This window comes from Onychostruthus taczanowskii, unplaced genomic scaffold (assembly GCF_017590055.1).
Source record: "Onychostruthus taczanowskii isolate IOZ18803 unplaced genomic scaffold, ASM1759005v1 scaffold83, whole genome shotgun sequence".
Taxonomy (NCBI): domain Eukaryota; kingdom Metazoa; phylum Chordata; class Aves; order Passeriformes; family Passeridae; genus Onychostruthus; species Onychostruthus taczanowskii.
This window is the reverse complement of record NW_024506221.1, coordinates 1061213-1081431: the sequence shown is the minus strand read 5'-3', so window position 1 is coordinate 1081431 and position 20219 is coordinate 1061213. Positions and strand designations below refer to the sequence as shown.

At 40.1% G+C, this 20219-nt stretch overlaps 2 protein-coding genes across 5 annotated transcripts; both read right to left on the bottom strand.

The window, feature by feature from the left end:
• Positions 1-102: 102 nt before the first annotated feature.
• LOC121346634 (molybdopterin synthase catalytic subunit) lies at positions 103-5270 on the bottom strand. The gene is made up of 6 exons (XM_041424612.1): positions 5240-5270; positions 5071-5159; positions 4011-4146; positions 3003-3156; positions 1497-1620; positions 103-211 (listed from the first exon to the last, which is right to left on the bottom strand). The coding sequence occupies exons 3-6, from the start codon at positions 4129-4131 to the stop codon at positions 143-145; spliced, it is 468 nt and encodes a 155-aa protein (XP_041280546.1). The 5' UTR covers positions 4132-4146; positions 5071-5159; positions 5240-5270; the 3' UTR covers positions 103-142.
• Positions 1496-8500, bottom strand: LOC121346635 (molybdopterin synthase sulfur carrier subunit-like). Of its 4 annotated transcripts, none has more exons than XM_041424616.1 (5): positions 8374-8500; positions 7907-8028; positions 5240-5386; positions 5071-5159; positions 1496-1620 (listed from the first exon to the last, which is right to left on the bottom strand). In XM_041424616.1, the coding sequence occupies exons 1-3, from the start codon at positions 8383-8385 to the stop codon at positions 5260-5262; spliced, it is 261 nt and encodes an 86-aa protein (XP_041280550.1). In that variant the 5' UTR covers positions 8386-8500; the 3' UTR covers positions 1496-1620; positions 5071-5159; positions 5240-5259. The 4 variants fall into 4 exon arrangements, with proteins under 4 accessions (XP_041280550.1, XP_041280548.1, XP_041280547.1 ...); XM_041424614.1 differs by having other exon boundaries at positions 5071-5142; XM_041424613.1 differs by lacking the exon at positions 1496-1620 and adding an exon at positions 4079-4146 and having other exon boundaries at positions 5071-5142.
• Between the last annotated feature and the right edge of the window lie 11719 nt (positions 8501-20219).

Sequence of the window (20219 nt, the reverse complement as noted above, 5' to 3'; positions counted from 1 at the left end):
ACTCATTTCATTCAGTCCAAACTAAATTACTAAAACTGAAACATCTGTTAGAACCATTTAGAAACACAGAGATTCTCTGTAAAAAGTCAAAGGTAAATATGCTCATTAGGAAGAGTAACACTTTATTTTCAAAAGAGTACAATTATTTTTCTGAATTTGCCCAAAAGCATTCCTTGTTTTCTTTCCAAGAATATTCATCCTCATAAATCTCCTGTAATATAAACAAAGAATGGGAAATGTTGTGAGTCTGCTACATACAGCTACAAACCAGGCCAAACAACTCAATAGCCATCCCACTATTATTTACTGATTACATCAGGACTGCACAGCACTTGGCTGCCAAGCAGAAGAGAGGGCAGCACCCTTAAAAAATATGAACTTGGCTGAACCCCAGGCTGATCCCCACTGAATTTAGAAGGGCCTACCTAAGCTGAAGTCAATTCAACAGAGAGATCTAGAAGAAATTATGTAATGGCTGTAGAGTACACAGCATTCATGCTGCTACATTAACCTGCTGTAATTAACCTACCTACCATCATTTTCAGATAAGAATTTAGATGTTACAAAATGTCAATATTAAAATAAAAATTACATTGATATACTAAATACACTACTAATAGATCTTAAGGACAGACTGGATTACCCAACTTCAGTCCAGTCCTAAGCAGCAAATTCTGAGTCCTTGATTATTTATTCTGAGAGAGCTTCCATCTCCTCAAGGAGGTATCAGCAAAGTGATACCTACCTGTTGTTCCTGGAGATACTAGTATCAGCCAACTGCTTTTTATCTAGTGCTCATGCCCCAATTTATGCACAACACAGGCACTATCTATTTGCCCAAAAGACTAGTCTACATGTGAAATTCACTTCTAATTCACATTAATGTGGGCAATATCACTGTTAACCACATGCCAAGTTCTGCCAGGGAGAGGAGGCAGAGATAATGCTCATTATTTGCATTCAACACTGAGGTTATATAGTGAGGCTCTTGAGGCTCTTTCTAGATTTGGGCTGGTTTCTCCACACATAGTTGTGTGCCTATACTAGCTTTGGGACTTCTGCTCACCCCTTCATTGTGCGCTGTTGCTTAGTGCTTTATGCTTTCTCATGACCACAGCGATGAGGGGCAAACAGACAGGCAAGAAATGCTCCTGTTACTTCCAAACTGCAATGCTGTCCTAAGCAAAACTGACTCAAATTCTTCCACAAGCCTGTGCAGAACTGAGTTTTACTACTCAAAAGAGGACAGCTCAGGCCTCCTTCGCTTTCACTCTAGGATGGCTTCAAAATAAAGAGGAGCTAGATGGTACAGGTACAGGAGAACCTTCCAGATGCTCTACCTGCCACATATGGGCCTGGCTGCAATAGAGGAAACTCACTGGTGCTAGACACTGACAACCCACCAGGAGCAGCTACTACTGCCTGGAACGCTGCTAAGGTAGCCAAGATGTCTAAGACTAGCACAGGCCTAAATTTGATTTTGTCCCCAAACGTACCTTTTTCCATATTGGGACACATGCTTTTAAGGTATTGATGCAGTACATTACAGCTTCAAGGGATTCTGCTCTGTGCGGAGAGGAGACTGCAATAATTACACTTGCTTCAGTTATTGGAACCACACTAGGGAGAGAAGAGGAACAACAGCAGCTTTAGCTAACAACATCAAGGGCACCCAAAAGTTGTAGCCATGTCACGTCAGTATTCTGGCCACATGCTCTCCTGACTCATTCATACTGAGCAAGTGTCAAACCACATCCAAAAGATTATACACTTTTTAAAAGAAAGAAAACCACAATCAAAATCAGTACCAGATGTCAGAATTCCACACTTTAGAATAAAAAAACCCACCAGACATAGGCTTTTTTCTTCCATTCTTTCTTTTTTTTAAAATTAAGCCTATGGAATTAAGAGGGAGAAATTGTTAACTTGTAACAATGCATAGGAACCTCACTGGAAGCTGGCTTAATAATGAACAATAACAAGTTAGAACAGCCAGTTCTTACCTAAAAACCTAAGAAAAATTCTCAGTTTGCACAAGAATTTGTGAAAGAATAAATTAATTGCCTCACACTATGCAGATTTTGCAATGAAACCAAATTTTTGATGAATTCCGATTTTAGAATCTCAAGTTTACTACTTGGTGTGCTGTGTTAAACTTAACAGAAGCACAAGGTTCTGTGTTTCTCCTTGCAGTTGTAGCATTCCTAAAATCTCCCAATCCTCCCTCTATAGTAAGACTCCTACAGTCCATAGGAAGAAATCTCAGCCTAAATGCTTTGAGCTGCCCTCATGACAGCCGCCCTCTCTGTTGACTGTAGAGGAAATCTAGGGAAACTACCCCTCAGGCCTTTTATCTTACTTACCCTTTCCAATCACATTCCAAGTTCCTTCAGGATTTCTGCAAATCCTGCTAGTTTCAGCAAGAAATCTTCCCTGAACTGGGAAGTCCCAAGAGTATGTCAGACACTAGTATTCCACTTTTGAATCAAAAAGAAAATGCTCATCCAAGACTCAAGAGACAACAGGAGGTTCTGCCAGAAGCATGGCTGGAAACTACTATGCCCCACAGCCTAAGCTTCCAGACTTTTTGTAGCATAAATAGACTAAAATCTGATAATAAGAAGATTCTGCAGCCGCTCAACAGGTGAGAGAAGAAAAAAAAAAATAAAGTGCTGCCAACTTCACACCTTTAAAAAAATCAAGAACATAATAAACCAATAGCCTCCCCTTCCCTGAAGTATCTCCCCACTTCCAAGACATCACATCAGCATCAAAGATCCTGCCAGGCTAAGTGTGGATTCCAGTAAACCCACCAATAAACACATTTCTGAAACTAAAATTTTTGAAACTTAGCTGCAGAGCAAGAGCTTGATCCTGCAGCCAGCTTTGCTGCACTATGGTTTCTAAACACTCCTGCAGATCCTGCAACTACGTAAGCACAGCCATGCAGCAGACAAGGACTGATACTCCAGTTGCAGAAGAATGGGTCTGGACATACATACCCAAGTCTATGGTGCACTGCAATATGTTTGACTGAAGGCCATTTCTGTCTAACATCTCTGCAGATTTTCTTTATTTCAGTCTCTGCCATTGAAGTATAGGCTTCATATTCTAAGTGAATCACTTTCTTTCCTTCAAAATTATTTCTTGTAGTACCTAAATAAAAATGATTTATCAACTAAAAGCTCTGAGTAAATACATATTGCATCTTTATAATACACATTATATACTATATTAACACAGAGTAAAAACCCAGGATCTCTTGCTATGGTAAGGTCAGCACTGTGCAAATATAAACAACCTCCCGTAATCATGGCTGCATAATGAGATTATTTGAACAAGATAAATCTTTACTATAAAAGGGAGAATTCAGTTTACACATTAGACAGATCTGCAGCCCACAATGCCCAAGGCTGGGACTTCTTCTGTGGTAACTGATAAGGTTATGTAAGGTTATAATGGCATTTGCCCATGTAATTTTTAAATTCCCAGTATTTAGGAGCCTAGTAGCACTAAGATTTAAGCACACAGTAGTTCTATATGTGTGCCTTGTACATTAAGCACAGTACAGAGCTACCAGCCTGACCTTCACCAGCCCACTGGTAGAACAGTACTTCACTTTCAACTAAGACCTGAGTTACAAAACCTCACATACAGGTGTGGACATGTGGTTGTCACAGCCACAATATTCCATTTCCCATCGTGAACAAGCTGTATCCCAGGGGACAGGGGAACAACTCCCAGGAAGTTCTCTACTCCAGAGGTACTGTTCTGTTCAGTCCTACGATAGCCACACCAGCCAGAAAGCCCCGTATCACTTTAGCCACGTAGCTATTTAAGAGCTGACAGGGTCTTGCTCTAATAATTCAAAACCTGTTTTCTAAACATAATGGGCTCAGACCAGGAACTGATTTATTTGAAAACTGCAAGTCTGGGATGTGGACAACTTAAGTTACATTTATTAGACTAGTAACATAGCCAGTGACTTAGCTCACAGATATTAAACTCACCAATGAACAGAGACACTGCCCCACAGTATGGTGAAACAACCAGCTCTGACACTTCATCTACAGAGAGTTTTTCGGACTTGAGCTTGATAAAATCTTTTGGCACATCTTCGCTTTCTTCCATATCACAATAGAAAAACTGAAACCAAACAGACTCTATTGTTGTTCCTGGAGATACTAGCATCAGCCAACTGTTTTTTATCCAGTGCTCATGCCCCAATTTATGCACAAGACAGGCACTACCTATTTGCCCAAGAGACTAGTCTACATGCGAAATTCACTTCTCAGCAACCTCACTGAGAGAATGTTAACTGTAAATAACAAGCAATGACTTGGTTTTATTGCATTCATATTTCTTTCTGATAGGAAAGTCTGGTACAGTGGGATGAAACTATAATCAGCCCAAGGCCCTGGTTTAACACTACATTCAACCAGCACAGACCACTGTGTAGTGCTGGTAAATCCATGGTGATATTGTCAGTCCCTCCTACTTATCTCATCAAATCAAACAGTTTAAAATAGAGATTTCTGATAAACATGGATTAGAGTTCTAATGCTAAAGTTGAGTATGCTCTCCAGGACCTTCAGGACCTCATACTATCAGTCTGTTACAGACACACAGAAGACACTTTTAACTTATCTGAGTAGAAGCCAGTCATCAGATCACCTAACAATAAGAAGCAATAGGATCAGGAGCAATGGAATAAGCCGCAGTGAATAGATGGACTGGCACTTGAAAACAGGCAAAGAAATGAAGGTATTCTAAGGACATCTTTTTAACAGCAACAAACTAACAAAATTTCTAAGAAGCAGTCAATTATTTTTACTTTATTATCTTTTCTGTTAAAAGTGGCAGGAAATTTTTCATTATTATCTTGTTTAAGCAAGCCAAGTTTCCACTGGTAGGAAGAAACAACAAGGAAAGAGTAACCAGGAAAGACCTAAAACCCAGATTCAAAGCAATGCCTGACCTCTCTGGCAAGTGTCTTCCATTTACTGCATACATGTTAATAATTTACTGGTGCACTGGCTTATAGTTTCTGCTCAGCACAACTGCACTCACCAGACGGAAACACAATTTGGGTTTTCTCAAGAGTACTGGGGTGGAGGGAGAACTGCAATCACATCTTCAGACCTAAACAAGAAAAGGTTCTTGTAAAATCACAGAATTCATGAGATATTTTAGCACAGGATTACACTCCGCAGGAAACTAGGCAGTAAGTGATACCTACTTAACAGAACCTGGGCAGGTTCAGCCTCCACTAATTGGTGGGATGATGGCAACCTCGTCTCCAGGCTGCAGGACCAGGAGCTGATCTCCAAGAAGCACGTACTCCTGACGAACAGCAAATACCACTTGATCCCGGAGGAGAGCAAGCCTGAGGGGCATTGGCAACAGCATAAATAGGTTTCCAAACAATCTTTACATTTAAACATGAGATTTCATTAAACAGCAAGGTGGTACACAGTACAGGGCAGCTGCGGTAAAAACCACTGAGATTTACACAACTTCACTTCCAAGACACTGTCAAAAATGTAACAAACACCCACCTCCCAGTCTTGGATTTTCTTGTAATGGCTAAGAAGAAATTAGATCAGTATAATTTTCAGAAATCAGGAATTGGATTTGTCACAGGCCTATGTCAGAACAGACCAATCAATACCAGACCCACTTCAGAAGCTTACAATAAAAAAGCTGGTAACTCAAGAGGCAGCAACTATCCAATTTGGGATTAGAAGGAAATACTGTCCTGATGCAGTCTGGCAGGACTGGAGCAATTTTCTTATACACCAAGAAGCATTGTGGTATGCTGCTTATGAGATCTCATGAAGATTCTGTAGTCAGAGAGTTGTTCTTGCTGTGTGTGGTGCTCAGACTCTGTGAGGCTTTGGGTCTTTTGTACTTACAGGTCTGAAATCTGCTATTGATAAGGAGTGGCCACAGAACTAAGAGAGCAAATGTGATGTGTCTTCTGGCAGATCTTCTACAATTTTTTTATGTGAGATATTGCTGTGGGAGTCCATAGCTCTGGATATCACGAGGCAGGGAATAATTTCTATGATTAAGTGCAATTACATAGCAAGCATGACGGCCATAGCAGTAAGACAGAAAAGTATTGCATTTTACTTCTCATGGCACAGGCATGATAACAGTTCTTGTTTGAGACTACAAAATCTAGCACAGCCAGTTCAGCTGTACTGCCTAGAATCAAGTAAGCAGACCAAAAGAGTAAAAGTAAAAATCACCTTGGTTCCTACCAGCCAGATAGACAAAAGTAGTCAAGGCACAGTCTGAACGAAACACAGTAGCACTGATTCAGAGAACAGACTGAAGGGAGGGATTGTATGAAAGCAAAGCAAGCCACTAAAGAACTGTGCACTGCCATGAAACTGAAGTGCCCATTAGAAGGATGGGCTCTAATTAAAGTCCCTTGCAAGCTAATTAGTTGGGGAAAAAGTGTGGAACAGAAAAGCACTGTCAAGTACACTCAAGCTGCAATTTGAATATCCATTAGCAATGTGAATAGAAGTCTGTGGTCAATGCCCTACAATTATATTGAGTTTTTCCAGAAAATTCTACTGCCCCAAGTCATCATTCATAAAAGGACAAAATTGACAAATTGCAGCAAAACGACCAAGGGTGCTGCTGTTGCTTCTGACATAGACGAAAAGGCTGCAAAGTAAAATATACGCGTTCCCTACTGCCTCTAGCACCCAAACACACTTTATTTCAATATTCTGTGAGGAAAAGGTCCCTGTTCCAGTGTTTTGTGAACAGTTTCTCACTTGGAAACAGACACCAATGTTAAATAGTTCATTGTTTTTCACAGTGTTTGAGAGCATTGTATTAAAGAAAGGTTGTGCCTGAAGGAAGAGTTGGACACCAAAGTCCAAATTTATGGAAATTCCAGAGCACTGAGCACTAAATCCTGAGGACCACAACCTCTTTTATACCTTACTTTTTTTTTACTCCCTTCTATCCCTCAAAAATGGTGTTGCACTTTTGTCCATCAAACTCATTCTTGAAGGACTGAGCACCTTCCCTCAGCTTTAAACAGAGGGGACATTTCTGTTGACACCCCCAAGAGCACCAATGCTGCTGAGACCCCTAGAGCATACACAGTACTTTCTCAGGACCAGACTCCTTATGAAATGCAAGCAACAGTGGTGTGGGTCTTTTTCAGTGCATTGAAGTGGCTGACCATATTTGCTGTGTCAGGGCTGAGTGGCTGGAAGCCTGGGAGGGCTTCAATTCCCTTCCAGACCTGCCTTCCAGAGTGTGCATGGGCTCAGACCAATGGCTTACAGTACAGTTAATCACATAATCAATTAAGTTTGAAAAGCACTCTGTGACCATGGCACAAAGTCCAACCTTTCCTTAAAAACCTTCAAAACCCTTTCTTCCTTAAAAACCACCTCCCTGGGCAGCCCATTACAATGTCTTTGCATCCTTTCAATGAAGAACTTCTTCCTAATGTCTAACCCAAGCAACTGGAAACACCCACATATTATCATTTGTTTCTTATTTATTGCCCTGGCTGTGCTTGATCCCTCCTTCCAACATCTCGCCTTCTCCACAGACTAATAACATGGTAGTTTTCAGGTTGCAACACCACAGTCCTCCTGGACAATGGGCCACATGTATTCTCAGGCCCAGTTTTGGGTACATCTCCTGCACCTGGGCCTTCCTTGTGTATACATAAAGCTACAACGCTTCCAGCTGTGCAAAACACAAAGCATTTAGTGCGGGTTACCAAAAGAAGGTAACACCACTGTTTTTGTGCTGTTGAAGTACTGCTATGTGCTCCAGCCCAATGCTAAACACCGAATTTGTATTACAAAAAACATTTTTAAAATCGACGTTTTTTCGTGCACGTCAAGGGTAACTTGCTGCATACCTGGGGTGGACCTTGACGATCTCCTCCCAGAGCTGCAGAGAGGTGATCTCCCGTGGCACCGAGAGGGTCTCGCAGCGCAGCCCCGCCAGCTCTGCGCTCCGGGCGAAATACAGCACCGAGACCTGCCCGGGGAACAAACAGCGCTCAGGGCCGCGGGCCTGCCCACAAAACCGCTCCCAAATACCAGCACACAGCCGGAACCACAGCGCCAAGAAAAGCTTTCCCAGGCTTGTCTCGATGCCGATCGGCTCAGCCGCGTTTTTCCTGCCCCAGCTGTCAGGACAGCGGGGGACAGGCGGAGAGGGCGGGGGGCAGTGAGTGACCGCGGATCCGCGCCCCGCGCCCGCCGCCTAGGCCGCTCCCGCTGCCCATCGGGGCCAGGGGCAGCGCGAGCCCCGCCGCCCTGCCCGACACCGGCCGAGCCTCCGGCCGGACGAGCCCCGGGGTCGCCGGCTGGTGGCACCTACCTGGCAGCGCATGGAGCCGCCGTCCCGGGGCGAGCTGCCCTCCACCGCGGGCCCACGGCGGCGCCTGCGCCCGGGAGCGAGGCGCCGGGCCCGGACCGCCCCCTGCGGCCTGGCCGGGAGCGCCGCGGGCCCGCTCCCGCAGTCGGGCCGGGCACCGCCGGGTCCTTTCCCGCACGGGTGGTGGCGAAGGGGGGAGATGACTCGGCTTTGCCCCAAAACTCAGGGTGCAGTGTTGGGGACGGCACTTTACAAGTCGGATTTTCAGGGGGATTCGCAGCCCTGCGCGCATCGGGATTGCAGATGTTCGCGAACATTACTCTTCGCCAGCCTTACGTGTTAAACGTGTACTAGATGCACAGTACAGGTATAGCTGGCGTGTAAAAGCCACGGATCCGTTTCAATGCTGACACGGGATTTCAGGGTTAGGACCTGTTGTCACCTCTGCCTGCAGTCACTGAGGACAGCGGGGTGGGAGCGCGCTGGCTCTCACCGGGGAGGGGAGAGTGTGGAAAGTTCTGCCGAGAGAGCCACAGCAGTTGTTCCCCACGGCATAACTGTGCGCCAAAGGACTCCTTGTGGGTGGCCAGGGTTATTTCTGTAATGTTTGTCTGGTGACACTCGTAACCTCAGAACAGTAACGGAGGAGCTCCTCCAGGCAGACAAACCAGGGGCAAGTCCACAGCCATTAACAGTGTGCAGAAAGTCATGCTGCCAAAGCCCAGGATCCACGGAGAGACAGAGGAGTCCTGCAAAAATCAACTTTACGGAAAACTAAGGAGATACCACTGGGGCATACTCATCTAGAATCTCTCCAGTTTTTAGCAGACACAGACTCCATTTATTCTAAGCACCCTCCTACTTTCCCCACTGGGTGAGGTACTAGGAAGATAGAAACTTTCAGAGATCTGCATACTACATATCTCCCCTCCAATATGTACCCCCACACCCATTCTTCCAGAACGTGATTGGTTCTTTCAGGATATCTACTCATTTGTAAAGGCGTGCACACCCATTTCTCCTACCGTCAATGCCACAGAATTTACGGTCAGTAATTGTGATTTGGGCTGGTGGTCATTGAATTGTTAAGGTTGGAAAAGGTACCTCTAAGATCATTGAGTCCAGTTGTTACCCCAGCACCTCTGTGTTCACCACTAGACCATATCCCTGGATATCCACAGGTTTTTTGAACCCTTCCAGGGTCAGTGATTCTACCACTTTCCCAAGTAGCCTGTTCCAAGCCTGATCAGTGGATTGTTCCTCTTATACAAACTAAACCTACCCTGGTGCAACTTGAGGCTGTCTGCTCTTGTTCTGTTGCTTGTTATTTGGGAGAAGAGACTGACCCCCACCTGGCCAACAGCCTCAGGCAGTGGTAGAGAGTGATAAGGTCACCCCTGAGCCTCCTTTTCTCCAGGATAAACACCCCCAGCTCCCTCAGCTGCTCCTCACAGGATTTGTGCTCCACACCCATCACCAGCTTTGTTGCTCCTCTCAGGACAAGAACATCAATCCTTGCTGGATGCAACACTGCCAGGATAAACACCCCCAGCTCCCTCACAAAACAAAAAAACCAAAAACAAAAAAAAAAAAAACAAAAAAAAAAAAAAAAAAAAAAAAAAACCCCCCCCCCAAAAAAAAAAAAAAAAAACAACAAAAAACAAAAAAACAAACCACCACCAACAAAATAACCCCAAAAACCAAAAAACTACCACCAGCAAAAAACCTAGGAACCTCAAAGAACTAAAAAGATGGCTGAGAGAGGAAGCAGACTTTTCTGCATAATAATTTTTGCCTCTGAGTTACAAACACAATGGAAGTTAAAGTGATTATGTTTTCCAAAAAGTGTGTGATAGAAATACAATCATTTCTGCAGAGCAATTGTATTGCACCAGTTATTCAGTACATTGTGTCTTAATCCTCTGCTGCGAGGAACAAATAAGTTACTTTTTAAAAAACTGTGTTCTTTTGTAAATGATTAACTAGTGTTACAAATTGAACTCTCCTAAAAACAGCATGTGTCAGCTGAATAAAATAATTGCTTTCTTTTTTCTCTGGGCTGAGTAATTTTGGATCTATACATCTTAGCTGGAATAGATCACTTTGACATGGTGTGTATGACCCAGTCAGTAGCTAGCAAGTGGCTAGCATATTTTTCCCATGCAAAAGGTGTACCATAAAAGGTGTTCTTAGAGTGAAATGGAGGAGTAATGGCCTCAGCTGGAGAAAATTAGCCTCTCAGCTCAGAAAACAGTGAGCTATGAAGGATTTATCTGTACATTTAGAGTTAAGACAACTATGGAATAAGGAGAGATGGGTTACTGACAGTGAATTTCTGGATTTTCTTTCTTTGATTCCAAGAAATAACTCACCTGAACCAATTCTTGCGTATTTTTCAAAGGATGAACCAGTCTTCAGCTCTGCATTGTATGATTTAGTTAAAGGCACATTATGTGCCTAGAAAGCAGAGGAATAGAGTATGATTTGTGACTCTTATGATCCATTATTTATGTTCTTGAACAGCTAAGAGTTCTTACTCTAATTAATTAGGAATTAAGATGAGGTGTAGTATTAGTGGCTAAAAAAAAATTCTCCCTAAATACTTCTTTATTCTGGAAGGCTTATCTTCCAGGAACATCAGCCTCAGCAAGAGGTGGGACAACTACACTGCTTGGTTTGCAAGAATAAGTTGTATCCAGATTGATTTTAATTATTTGGTTCTTTGGCTTGGTTTGGTGTTTTTGAGGGGAGAGTATAGATACCTTCTAAGATTAAATAAGAGATAATTTTATAGCTCTGGAGGAGATATGTTAGCTCTGTAGAGACCAGGATTCAAAACTATCCATTGTTATATAGACTAGCTCTATATGATGTTCCCTTAAAATATTTCCTGTTCTGTATCCTTATTTCAGGCACCATTTCCTTCTTTGGGGCTTGAAATACAGGTATCTGCAATTTATAATATCTAGTTCTCTCACTTATTGAGTCTATTATTTTCAATTAAATCTTGTCCTAAGTAATGGGGCCTTTGCTGTAGCAGAAAGGGATCTATGTATTCTCCTATGCCAATATGTACATTAGCCATAATGTAGTGTACGTACATTTTCAGAATTTATTTCTTTCAGATGTCTTCAATGTCAAAAAAGTTATGTTATGAAGTCCTCCAAAACAGGTGTTTCCTATTCCACTTCACGACTTTTCTTTGTTTTAATAATGTTTAATACTGAAAAAGTGCAAATTTTCCTGTGTATGTGGGATATCCTTACACTTCTCAAATAACAGCTTGAAGAAGTTCAGTTCTAAGGAATCTTCTAGATAAGGATGTTTTACCTACTAATTTTTTTCTTACTTACCATAAGGAAACTGAACATTTAGATGTAGTTGGAGTATGCCCAGAGAGAGAGCCACAGCAAAGTCAGCAATACTTAAATAGGTACACTAGTCTGTCTGCTAGTCCTAAGCTAATTTTGTAACAACTTATTACAAGAATTGGTATAAAACAGGACTGGATACACTGGGAAAACCAAAGAGGATTGAACTGGAGACATGTTGTTAATCTTTAATTCTTTTTACCAATGATTTACCTAATGTCGCTGCAGAAAAAAAAGTCTCTCTAGGACTGCAGAAGATTGTGATTGTCTAATTTCTAGCAGATTTTCTGTTTCCTTTTGTTTTCATTTTAAACATTTTCTCAGGACTGTTTGGTATAAATCATTAGTTGCTGCTCTGAAGTTCAGATTTATACTTGGGAAATCTTCAGAGAATGTTTTTTACTCCAGTTTTGTTGTTGTGAAGAATTTAGGCCATGTTGATGTCAGACTTGAGTACTCTTTTTTTTTTTTTTTTTGAGATATTGATGCATAAGACTTTATTTAGAGAACAAAGAAAATTCCTTTACTTCAAGCTTCCTGAAATAACTAGGGAAAAATTATCATTCATGACATGGAATAACCTTTCATTACCTCACACACCCTTCTTATTCCCCTCGGGCAACCAGCCAAATCTGAAGTAATTTTAGCTTTAGTTTTTTTGCTACTGGGTTCATTTGAGGAAAAAAAAAAAAAAAAGGAAAAGAAGGGAAAAACAAACACCCCAATCCCTCAAAGGAAAAAAAAAAAAAAAAAAAAAAAAAAAAACAAACCCAAACAACCCCAAAAGCCATTTGGAATAATCTACAAGGATCCAGTAGTCAGGCAGGTATAGGAGACATGTCACTGTGAATTCCAGTAATTCCACTGAATTCAGGTCTGAATTTGGCATCATACATATCAACACTGGTAATAATCTGGAAAACACCTTCCTATTTTGGAAGGAAGGAGAGCTGTTCCTTGAGTTTCCATAGTGGAACAATTGAGAGAAAAACTTGAGAATATGAATCTGTCTGAGACACTGTGACCTCTAGGATTCATGTGTGTGAGGCTTATGTGGCCGTTTGACCAATGTATTTAACATTTCCCTTGGCACTCTTTGAAATCGTCTATTACAAAACAGATGGTGCAGTAGTTACTTTTTGAAGGACTAGAAGAGCATGACTACATCTGGAATCAATCTTTAGCTCCCTAAACCAATAGATCACCCAGTTTTAAGAGGGCCTTCTAATATAATTGCATTGCACAAGTACAGAGAAAGAATACACAGCTTTAAGGCAGAGTATAAGCAGTCCGGAACTATAATTCATAGGCACACAAGTCTTTCTGTTCAACTGTCTCATTTATGGGCAAGTCTTTTCTACAAGAATTTATTTTTATTGAGCAACAGCAGTAAGTGAAATGTGTAACTTCTTCAATGAGATTTTTAAAATCCACAAATTTTCAGGGTTGTATAAAGTGTTTTTCTTTTCTGTTGGCAACTACAGTATTTTTAGAGAGATACTTCTTTCATTTCTATACCGTCCTTTGCCCAAAAAGGTAGCTCAAGGTTGTATTAAACTAAAATGCACACCATCATCATTCAAATAAAACCAGTTATGCAGTTTTTGATGATTATTAAGTCATACAACACATGCTCTGAAGAATGATGGGAAAGGGCATTAGGGCATTCAGGGTTGATGCTAGCATAAAAAACTGTTTCTGCAAACTTCAATGCCAAAGGAAAGTGCAAGTTTTAACCAACAGAACCTCATATTTGAAACTGCTGTGTACTGAATTTCCTGGCTAATATTTGATCTGGATTATCTAAATATTTAAAAGATTAAATGTGTTTTTTGTCTTGGATAAAAAAAAATTGTGTTGTCAAAAATGCACTTCTTCCTGCAAAGATCTTGAATTTCTATAACAAAGTGGTTATAGGGCAAAGAATTTAGAATACTATAAAATTAGATATCTGAAATAATGTTTAGAAAGATAAAGTTACTCTTGTATTTTAGTGGGTTTGTATGCTCTTCTGTCCTTTTGTAAAGCACCTAGAACAGAGAGACATGAAAGGCTGACAGATAAATAATAGTTGTTGGTTTGCATTCCCAGATTACATTGTTGGCACTCTAATTATCATAATGTGTAAGAATTTGAAACACTGTACGGAGTAAGAAGCATTTCAGAATATTAGTCTTCTGAAGCCAGTCAAATTCCCCAAGAACTACTTAGATCTCTGAGTGACAGATGAAGACAACCTCTATCAGTTCATAATTTGTAGAGTCAAATTACAGATGGCAGTAACCTTGTCTTTCCATTCTTTATAATCATTATAGCTGCTTTACTCAGCTTGAATGGGGAGGTTTTGCTGAAGTTTTTTCTTACTATTATTTCAGATTAGTATTTCAGTTTAGTATCTTTATTGCAAGTCAGTGTCTTTAGCTGCCACTGGGGGCACAAACAGCACAACTGTAATAAAATATTCTTCAAATGGCAGTCTATTTTAGGTTTAGATTCTGGCTATATGACATGTTGATTCTTTTGATATCTGTTGAAGTATTGTAGAAGGTTTGCCTTCAATCTTTTCCTTGTATTTAAGATGTAAATATCATATAGCTGGTTCTGTAGAATGCTGCAAAACTTGAGTTAAAAATACATACAATTTTATAAGCACTTCAAAAGAATAGTTGTACAGTAAACAGTAGAAGTGTACCTGCTCTGGCTCTAGCAGCGGGTGGGTGGCAGCTGGCATCCTGCCTGCTCTCCTACCTGCCTACTTGCCATCCACAGGATCCCTGCTGACAGTATGCAGATGTTCATCACCATACAGTCCCTGTATGAAACCGAACTAGTATTCTTATTGAAAGGGATCTGTGCTTTTCACTCACCTGTTTTGCACACTTCCAGGAAAACACTCCTAGATCTTGACTGATAATGTCTTCCAATGAAGTTGACCAGAAAGGTGTTATTTCCACCAGCCCATACACCCTGGTCATATTCAAGTCCTCTCTGTGATGGCTGACAACTGGAATGTTTCCTTTGTAAATAGGAAAGGTCTTTCTTTAAAAAGATTATATTCTGTTGCAATTTTTCCAAACCCTGGAAAAAGGTTGTGTGATTAGTTCTGAAAGCCAGTCACTTGACACTTTTACATTTTAGTATGAATCCATAGGGTTTTTTTGAGGGAGAGACATTATGGTTCTGCAGATAAGAATGAATTCAGTTTCATACTTAAAATTTACATTAAGATCTATGCTGTGTACTGGCATCCAGGTAGCAAATTCTGCTTACAACTAAGTAAATGGCATTGCCTGTACTGCAAGTGGATAATGAAAGACTCTTAAACCATCTGTCCAAATTCTGTGTGAAATCTGAGATGTTAAAGTTTCTGTAGCTTTGTTTTTACTAAAAGTTTCATTTTCTATTATATATAATGGCATACATATCCACATGAGGGCACCAGCTGACATCTTATTCTCAGACCAGTGTGAAATCTGTTTCTGAAGTGATCATGTTTATCAATGGTTGTTCCATCTTTACAGAGCTGCAGTAAAGATTAAGCTGTTAAATGTTACATTTATCCAATTTTGGGGTTTTTTTCAATATTCTTAGCAATATTTTCACTTTCCCTAAACTCTACATGCAACAGAAATCTTGACATATGCTTCAATCACATAGAGATGTGGGGATGTTAAGTTTTTAAAATAAAATCAAAATTATTTTTTAATTTGGCTATACAATAGAATCTGAGGGAACATTCATTAAAATTGGTAAACTTTAGTATTTCTTAGCTTTGGAAACAGAACAAATATCCCGAGGTTTTAGCTTCATTCTTATTAAACCCACAACAATATGCAGTCAATGCCCATTTCATTTGTAGACAAGCATACAATCAGGTTATTTTCACTATTTTATTTTTATATATAATAAAAGTTATACAGTCTTTAAAAAATGCAAAGAGTAATTGATGTACTCTGTACATGTACAGAGTACTAATGACTGTACTCTGAGTTAGGCTGAGGATCCAAGACCAAGCTTGTCCACTTCCTTTCCCTGCTGAATATAAAGCACATTTACCAATGAGTACTACAGTAACATTCTAATTTCCTCTGCCATCTCCTAAAGTTTCAGGCAATAAAAACAGCAAAAGCTTGAGGCTTTCCTCAGGGACCAGCAGCCTGCCTGCTGTAAGGAGGAGGCATCAGTCTGTTACCTACTTAGGGAAGGGTACCCAAGCAGACTGCAGGGTTATTTGACAGAGACAAGTGCACACAATGTGAAGAGATGTAAAGGTTATGTTTCTTTGAAAACAATTTGACAGCTTTTTGAAGAAAAATTTCCTTTTTCTTTTGAAGTCAGGGACTTCAAAAATGCATCAGAGTACTTTCACAAAATGTTTTAGCGTAGTAAAGCTAATCTTTCTAGACTATGAGAAGTGGAAACCCACAGGTTTTTCCAAAGAATGATTTTGAAGAAATCACTTTCTTCTCTTGGTTTCCCCTGGCCAAGCCTGTTTCTCCATTGGCTGTTGGAGTGAACTGGAAAAATCAGGGATTTTGGGCTGACCTTAGTCTTGGGGAATATACTTCCCTGGTATGTATACTCCCCAGAGAAACAAAATGTCATTTTTTTTCCTACTAAAGTTATCATGGTAAACAGAGTTCTCTGAGTGGAGTGGAGAAAGGCTAGGAAAATTTGTTCTCAGCAGAAAAATCAGAAAAGTTGTTAAATTACCCTCAGTCTTTATTGAAGCACAGATACAGACACAAGCATGCTTTGTAACCTAAGAAGTAACCTGAGCATGGGAACAGGTACTAAAAAAATAGAGAAATGTGTACCTACTGAAAATCTGATGCAAAGTGTGACTTAATAGCCTATTTTTTTCTAAAAATCAAAAAGGAAAAAAAACACTGCAAGTGTTTCGAGTGTTACAATAGAAGAGGTTCTGCTTGATCCATAAAATATTTGATCAGCTATCTAGAAGTCTGGATTAGCTGAATATATATTCATTATCTGAAAATCCTGATGCCTTGGAAACACCAGAAGATTTCTAACATGCTGAATCATTTTTAGCACAAGTCAGACCTCAATTTGTTTCAATGTAGCTGATAATACAGGAGAAAAATTCTATGTCCTTAGAGAAGAAGACAAATCTAATGATGCATAAGAGAGGACCTGAGATTTCAGCATGCATACTGAGCCAACAGGAATAAGGCAGAAAATGTAGCTTTGTTGCTGAGTAAAACACTGAGAGGGTCAGTAACACTACGGGAACGTTCATACCTGAGGGGAATTGTAAAGTTGATAACACTCAGTGTGGTAGGATTTTTGGCACATGTGAGTCAGAGCTTCTTGCATCTAGGTAGTACAAACAACTTAGAGAAACTTTCAAAGTCATTACAGGAACAACAAGAACTAAGAAAGTGATGAAAAACAAAAGACTGTAAACTGAAGCTGTAGCACAGAGCAGTAGCAACTCTGGCTAGAGTAGCAGTGATTTCTGTAGGAAGCTTCTGAGCAGAGATCTGTCAGAAAGGAGAGGAATAGTGTGATCTACTTTTAGCTGTCCAGTATAATGAGCCTTAATTTGTTGTCTAGGTTTTTCTTATAGTTGATTAAGAGATAGAGACATCTTCAGATAGTCTCTATCTGAAGGTTAGTGGTTCAGGTTTTTTATACCAATCTAACTTTAATACTTAACCTGAGTAAGATATCTGCTGTCTAGAGGCAACTGTACAGTTTCACTGACTGTAGAAGGATCATCTGGGATGGTATTAGGCACAAAACTTTTAGACAACCAAAGTTAAATGAAATAGTCCCATTGATTTCTGAGTGGTGGTGTGCATTTATAACTAGCGTCTCAGTAATGGTGTCTTCTGCATAGAACCATAGAATCATTAAGATTGGAAGATACCTCTCAAACAATTGAGTCCAGCCGTTAACCTAACAGTACCATTTTCACCCGTGGACCGTGTTCCCAGGTGCCATATATAGACATTGGATGGTTAACCTGATTCCTTCTCTAACAAGGTGACCCACTTATATATGAGGGAAAGGCTGTAGAGGTAAATCAAGCAGGACCTGCCTGCTACATGGCTAGTAATTCTAGATAAGAAACTTACAATAGTTGACCTGTCTCATATTTGCTACATGAAGACCCAGGTGCTAAAAGTAACACACAAATAATGACACCATTGTGGCACAGGAGAAAATGGTGATGTAGACAGGAGTCCAGATGCATGCAGGCTTTGAAGACACAGGCATCCTTGTACTGGGAAGTGGCAACTCTGGAAAAAATTTAGAAGTCATGACAGGAATCATGTGTGGTGTTTTCCTCCACTCTTGCTGAAAAGTATTCAATGGGAGCGTGGATCTTTCTGCATACTTGAGAGCTCCTCTGCCTTGGCACATCGATACCCAATAACAGTAAATTGGTTCCAATGGACCATTTCCCAAGCTAAATCCAAGTGTGCTAACAAAATGAAGATTCTGTGATACCGGACCTAAAGTTTCCTAAAAGGGTCCTGATTTTCCAGTGACATATTTGAAATAATTATTAATATTGAATTAATAGGAAAACCCTCAAACTCAACAGTATGATCATTAAAAGAGTAATCTTTCCATGAGCAAAAGCACTAACACATTTTCCATGGGTTAACTCTGATGATTTACCAGAAATCTCTGCCATGGAGATCAGGTACTGGTATGATTAGTAAAGCTACTGCAGTGAACTGCAGTTATGGTAACTTTTATCACATTGCCTGCTAGAGCAAACATTTGCCTGTATAAATTATATTTAAGTATTCAAGTAGAATTATGATGCTCTGCTACTTTTTTTTTTTTTTTTTTTTTTTTTTTTTTTTTTCCCCCAGCACAGCCTCAAGGCAGACTTTTGGCCTCTGGTTCCTCAGTCTGGACTTCCCCTGGATTCAGGGACCTGCAACCTCTTTTTCCAGGAAGAAACAGGACATGAACATACTTGCTTCTGGCTGGTGTTTGCTTTGAAGGACAGATGGCAGTAGCTCTTTTATTCCCACCTTTAAAGTGAGTGTAGATCTCTACAGAATGTTTCGAGAGTGTGCCAAAAATGGTACCTATAGCAGCTTGAGAGAAGCTTATTCTGTACTCATGTACAGCAGCTTTATAGGGCTCTGGGAACTGCAAAACCTGCCCTTTTATAGAGACCTGGTGACCCTCAGTCACATTCTGCAGGACTAGTAGCAATGGCAAGTAAATATTGATTAAATTAAAAGAATGTCTCTCTGCCTTTCCAAGGGTAAAACTACTACTGAATTTAATTTTTCTTCCTAGCTGGCCAGCATTTACAGCTAATCTTAAGAATAATTTTGTCACTTTCTCTTAAGTCTATGCAACTAAACAGCAAGAACATACATATAGCTTATTGTATTCATCATGTTATCTGAAGGGTTGAGTTTCACACACCTTTGTGTGCTTTCTTCAATTAGGACATTTAATGTCTCTTTTGAAGAATTTGCACTTACAAGTCTTTTCAAAACTCAAAATACCCTCAAAGTATTGTAGATTACCAACTATCCTTTTTTTTTTTTTTTTTTTTTTTTTTTTTTTTTTTTTTTTTTTTTTTTTTTTGATAATGCACTGATACACTTTGTTCAATCTGATGCAAATGATTAGTAAGCCTTGTATTAAAAGACTAACAAAAGCATTTGTTGCCTGAGTATATACTCTCTAACTCAGAGTAGATACACATGTAGCACTTTTAATTCTGGGAGTACTTCTGGTTAGTGGCCAGCATCATGATCAAATGTGTTAACTGCTGAAAGATGCCTAGGCTCAGCCAAAAGAAACTTTGCAGAGAAAGTGTATCAGTTCACCGTGCAGCTGCATGAACATTGATGCCAGCTACAGAGAGAAGGTATATGGGTAGGAACTAGCAGTAGGAAAGTAGAATCATTTATTTCATCAGCATATGCCAAAATAAACTGCTGATGGGTCTGCTAACGAAGGGTTGCCAATATAACAATGATATGTAAGTAGAAACTCACTACTGATAAAGTCTTTTGTTAGTCATCCATAAATTTAAGAATAGAAAACCCAGATTTAAAAAGAACTCGAGATGTCTGATACCAGAATGTAATCATTCCCTCAAAATTAAATTCAAAGAAGAAACCTGTCAGAAACTTGTGCATGGAGATAGGCATGCTGTTGTCAAAGACATGCAGGTTTAAATTAATGAAGTTGAGTGTCTTTCATTTTGCTGTCCATGCACATCTTCAGCTGCCCTATGCAGCAGGAATCAGGGTGTTGGTAGCTCCAAGACACAGGCCATGGTTTTGTGCAGACCTAAGAGTGGTTCCTGAAATGTAAAATGGACCTATATTTTGAGAATAAACCTAGACTCTGTGATTGGTTTGTCAAATTAAAGACTCACAAGTGGTTAGCTAAACTAAAAAAAAAATATATATTTCAATGAGAAATTGCTAGAGTATTAAGTAAGCTCCTAGCATTACACCAGGGCCT

Coding starts and splice junctions, on each gene's coding strand:
- LOC121346634 (XM_041424612.1), bottom strand. CDS start 4,131: ATGGAAGAAAGCGAAGATGTGCCAAAAGATTTTATCAAGCTCAAGTCC. Junction 3,157..4,010: donor GGCAGTGTCTCTGTTCATTG/GTGAGTTTAATA, acceptor ATTTTTATTTAG/GTACTACAAGAAATAATTTT. Junction 212..1,496: donor GTGTCCCAATATGGAAAAAG/GTACGTTTGGGG, acceptor TTTATATTACAG/GAGATTTATGAGGATGAATA.
- LOC121346635 (XM_041424616.1), bottom strand. Junction 5,387..7,906: donor ATCGTCAAGGTCCACCCCAG/GTATGCAGCAAG, acceptor AATGCCCCTCAG/GCTTGCTCTCCTCCGGGATC.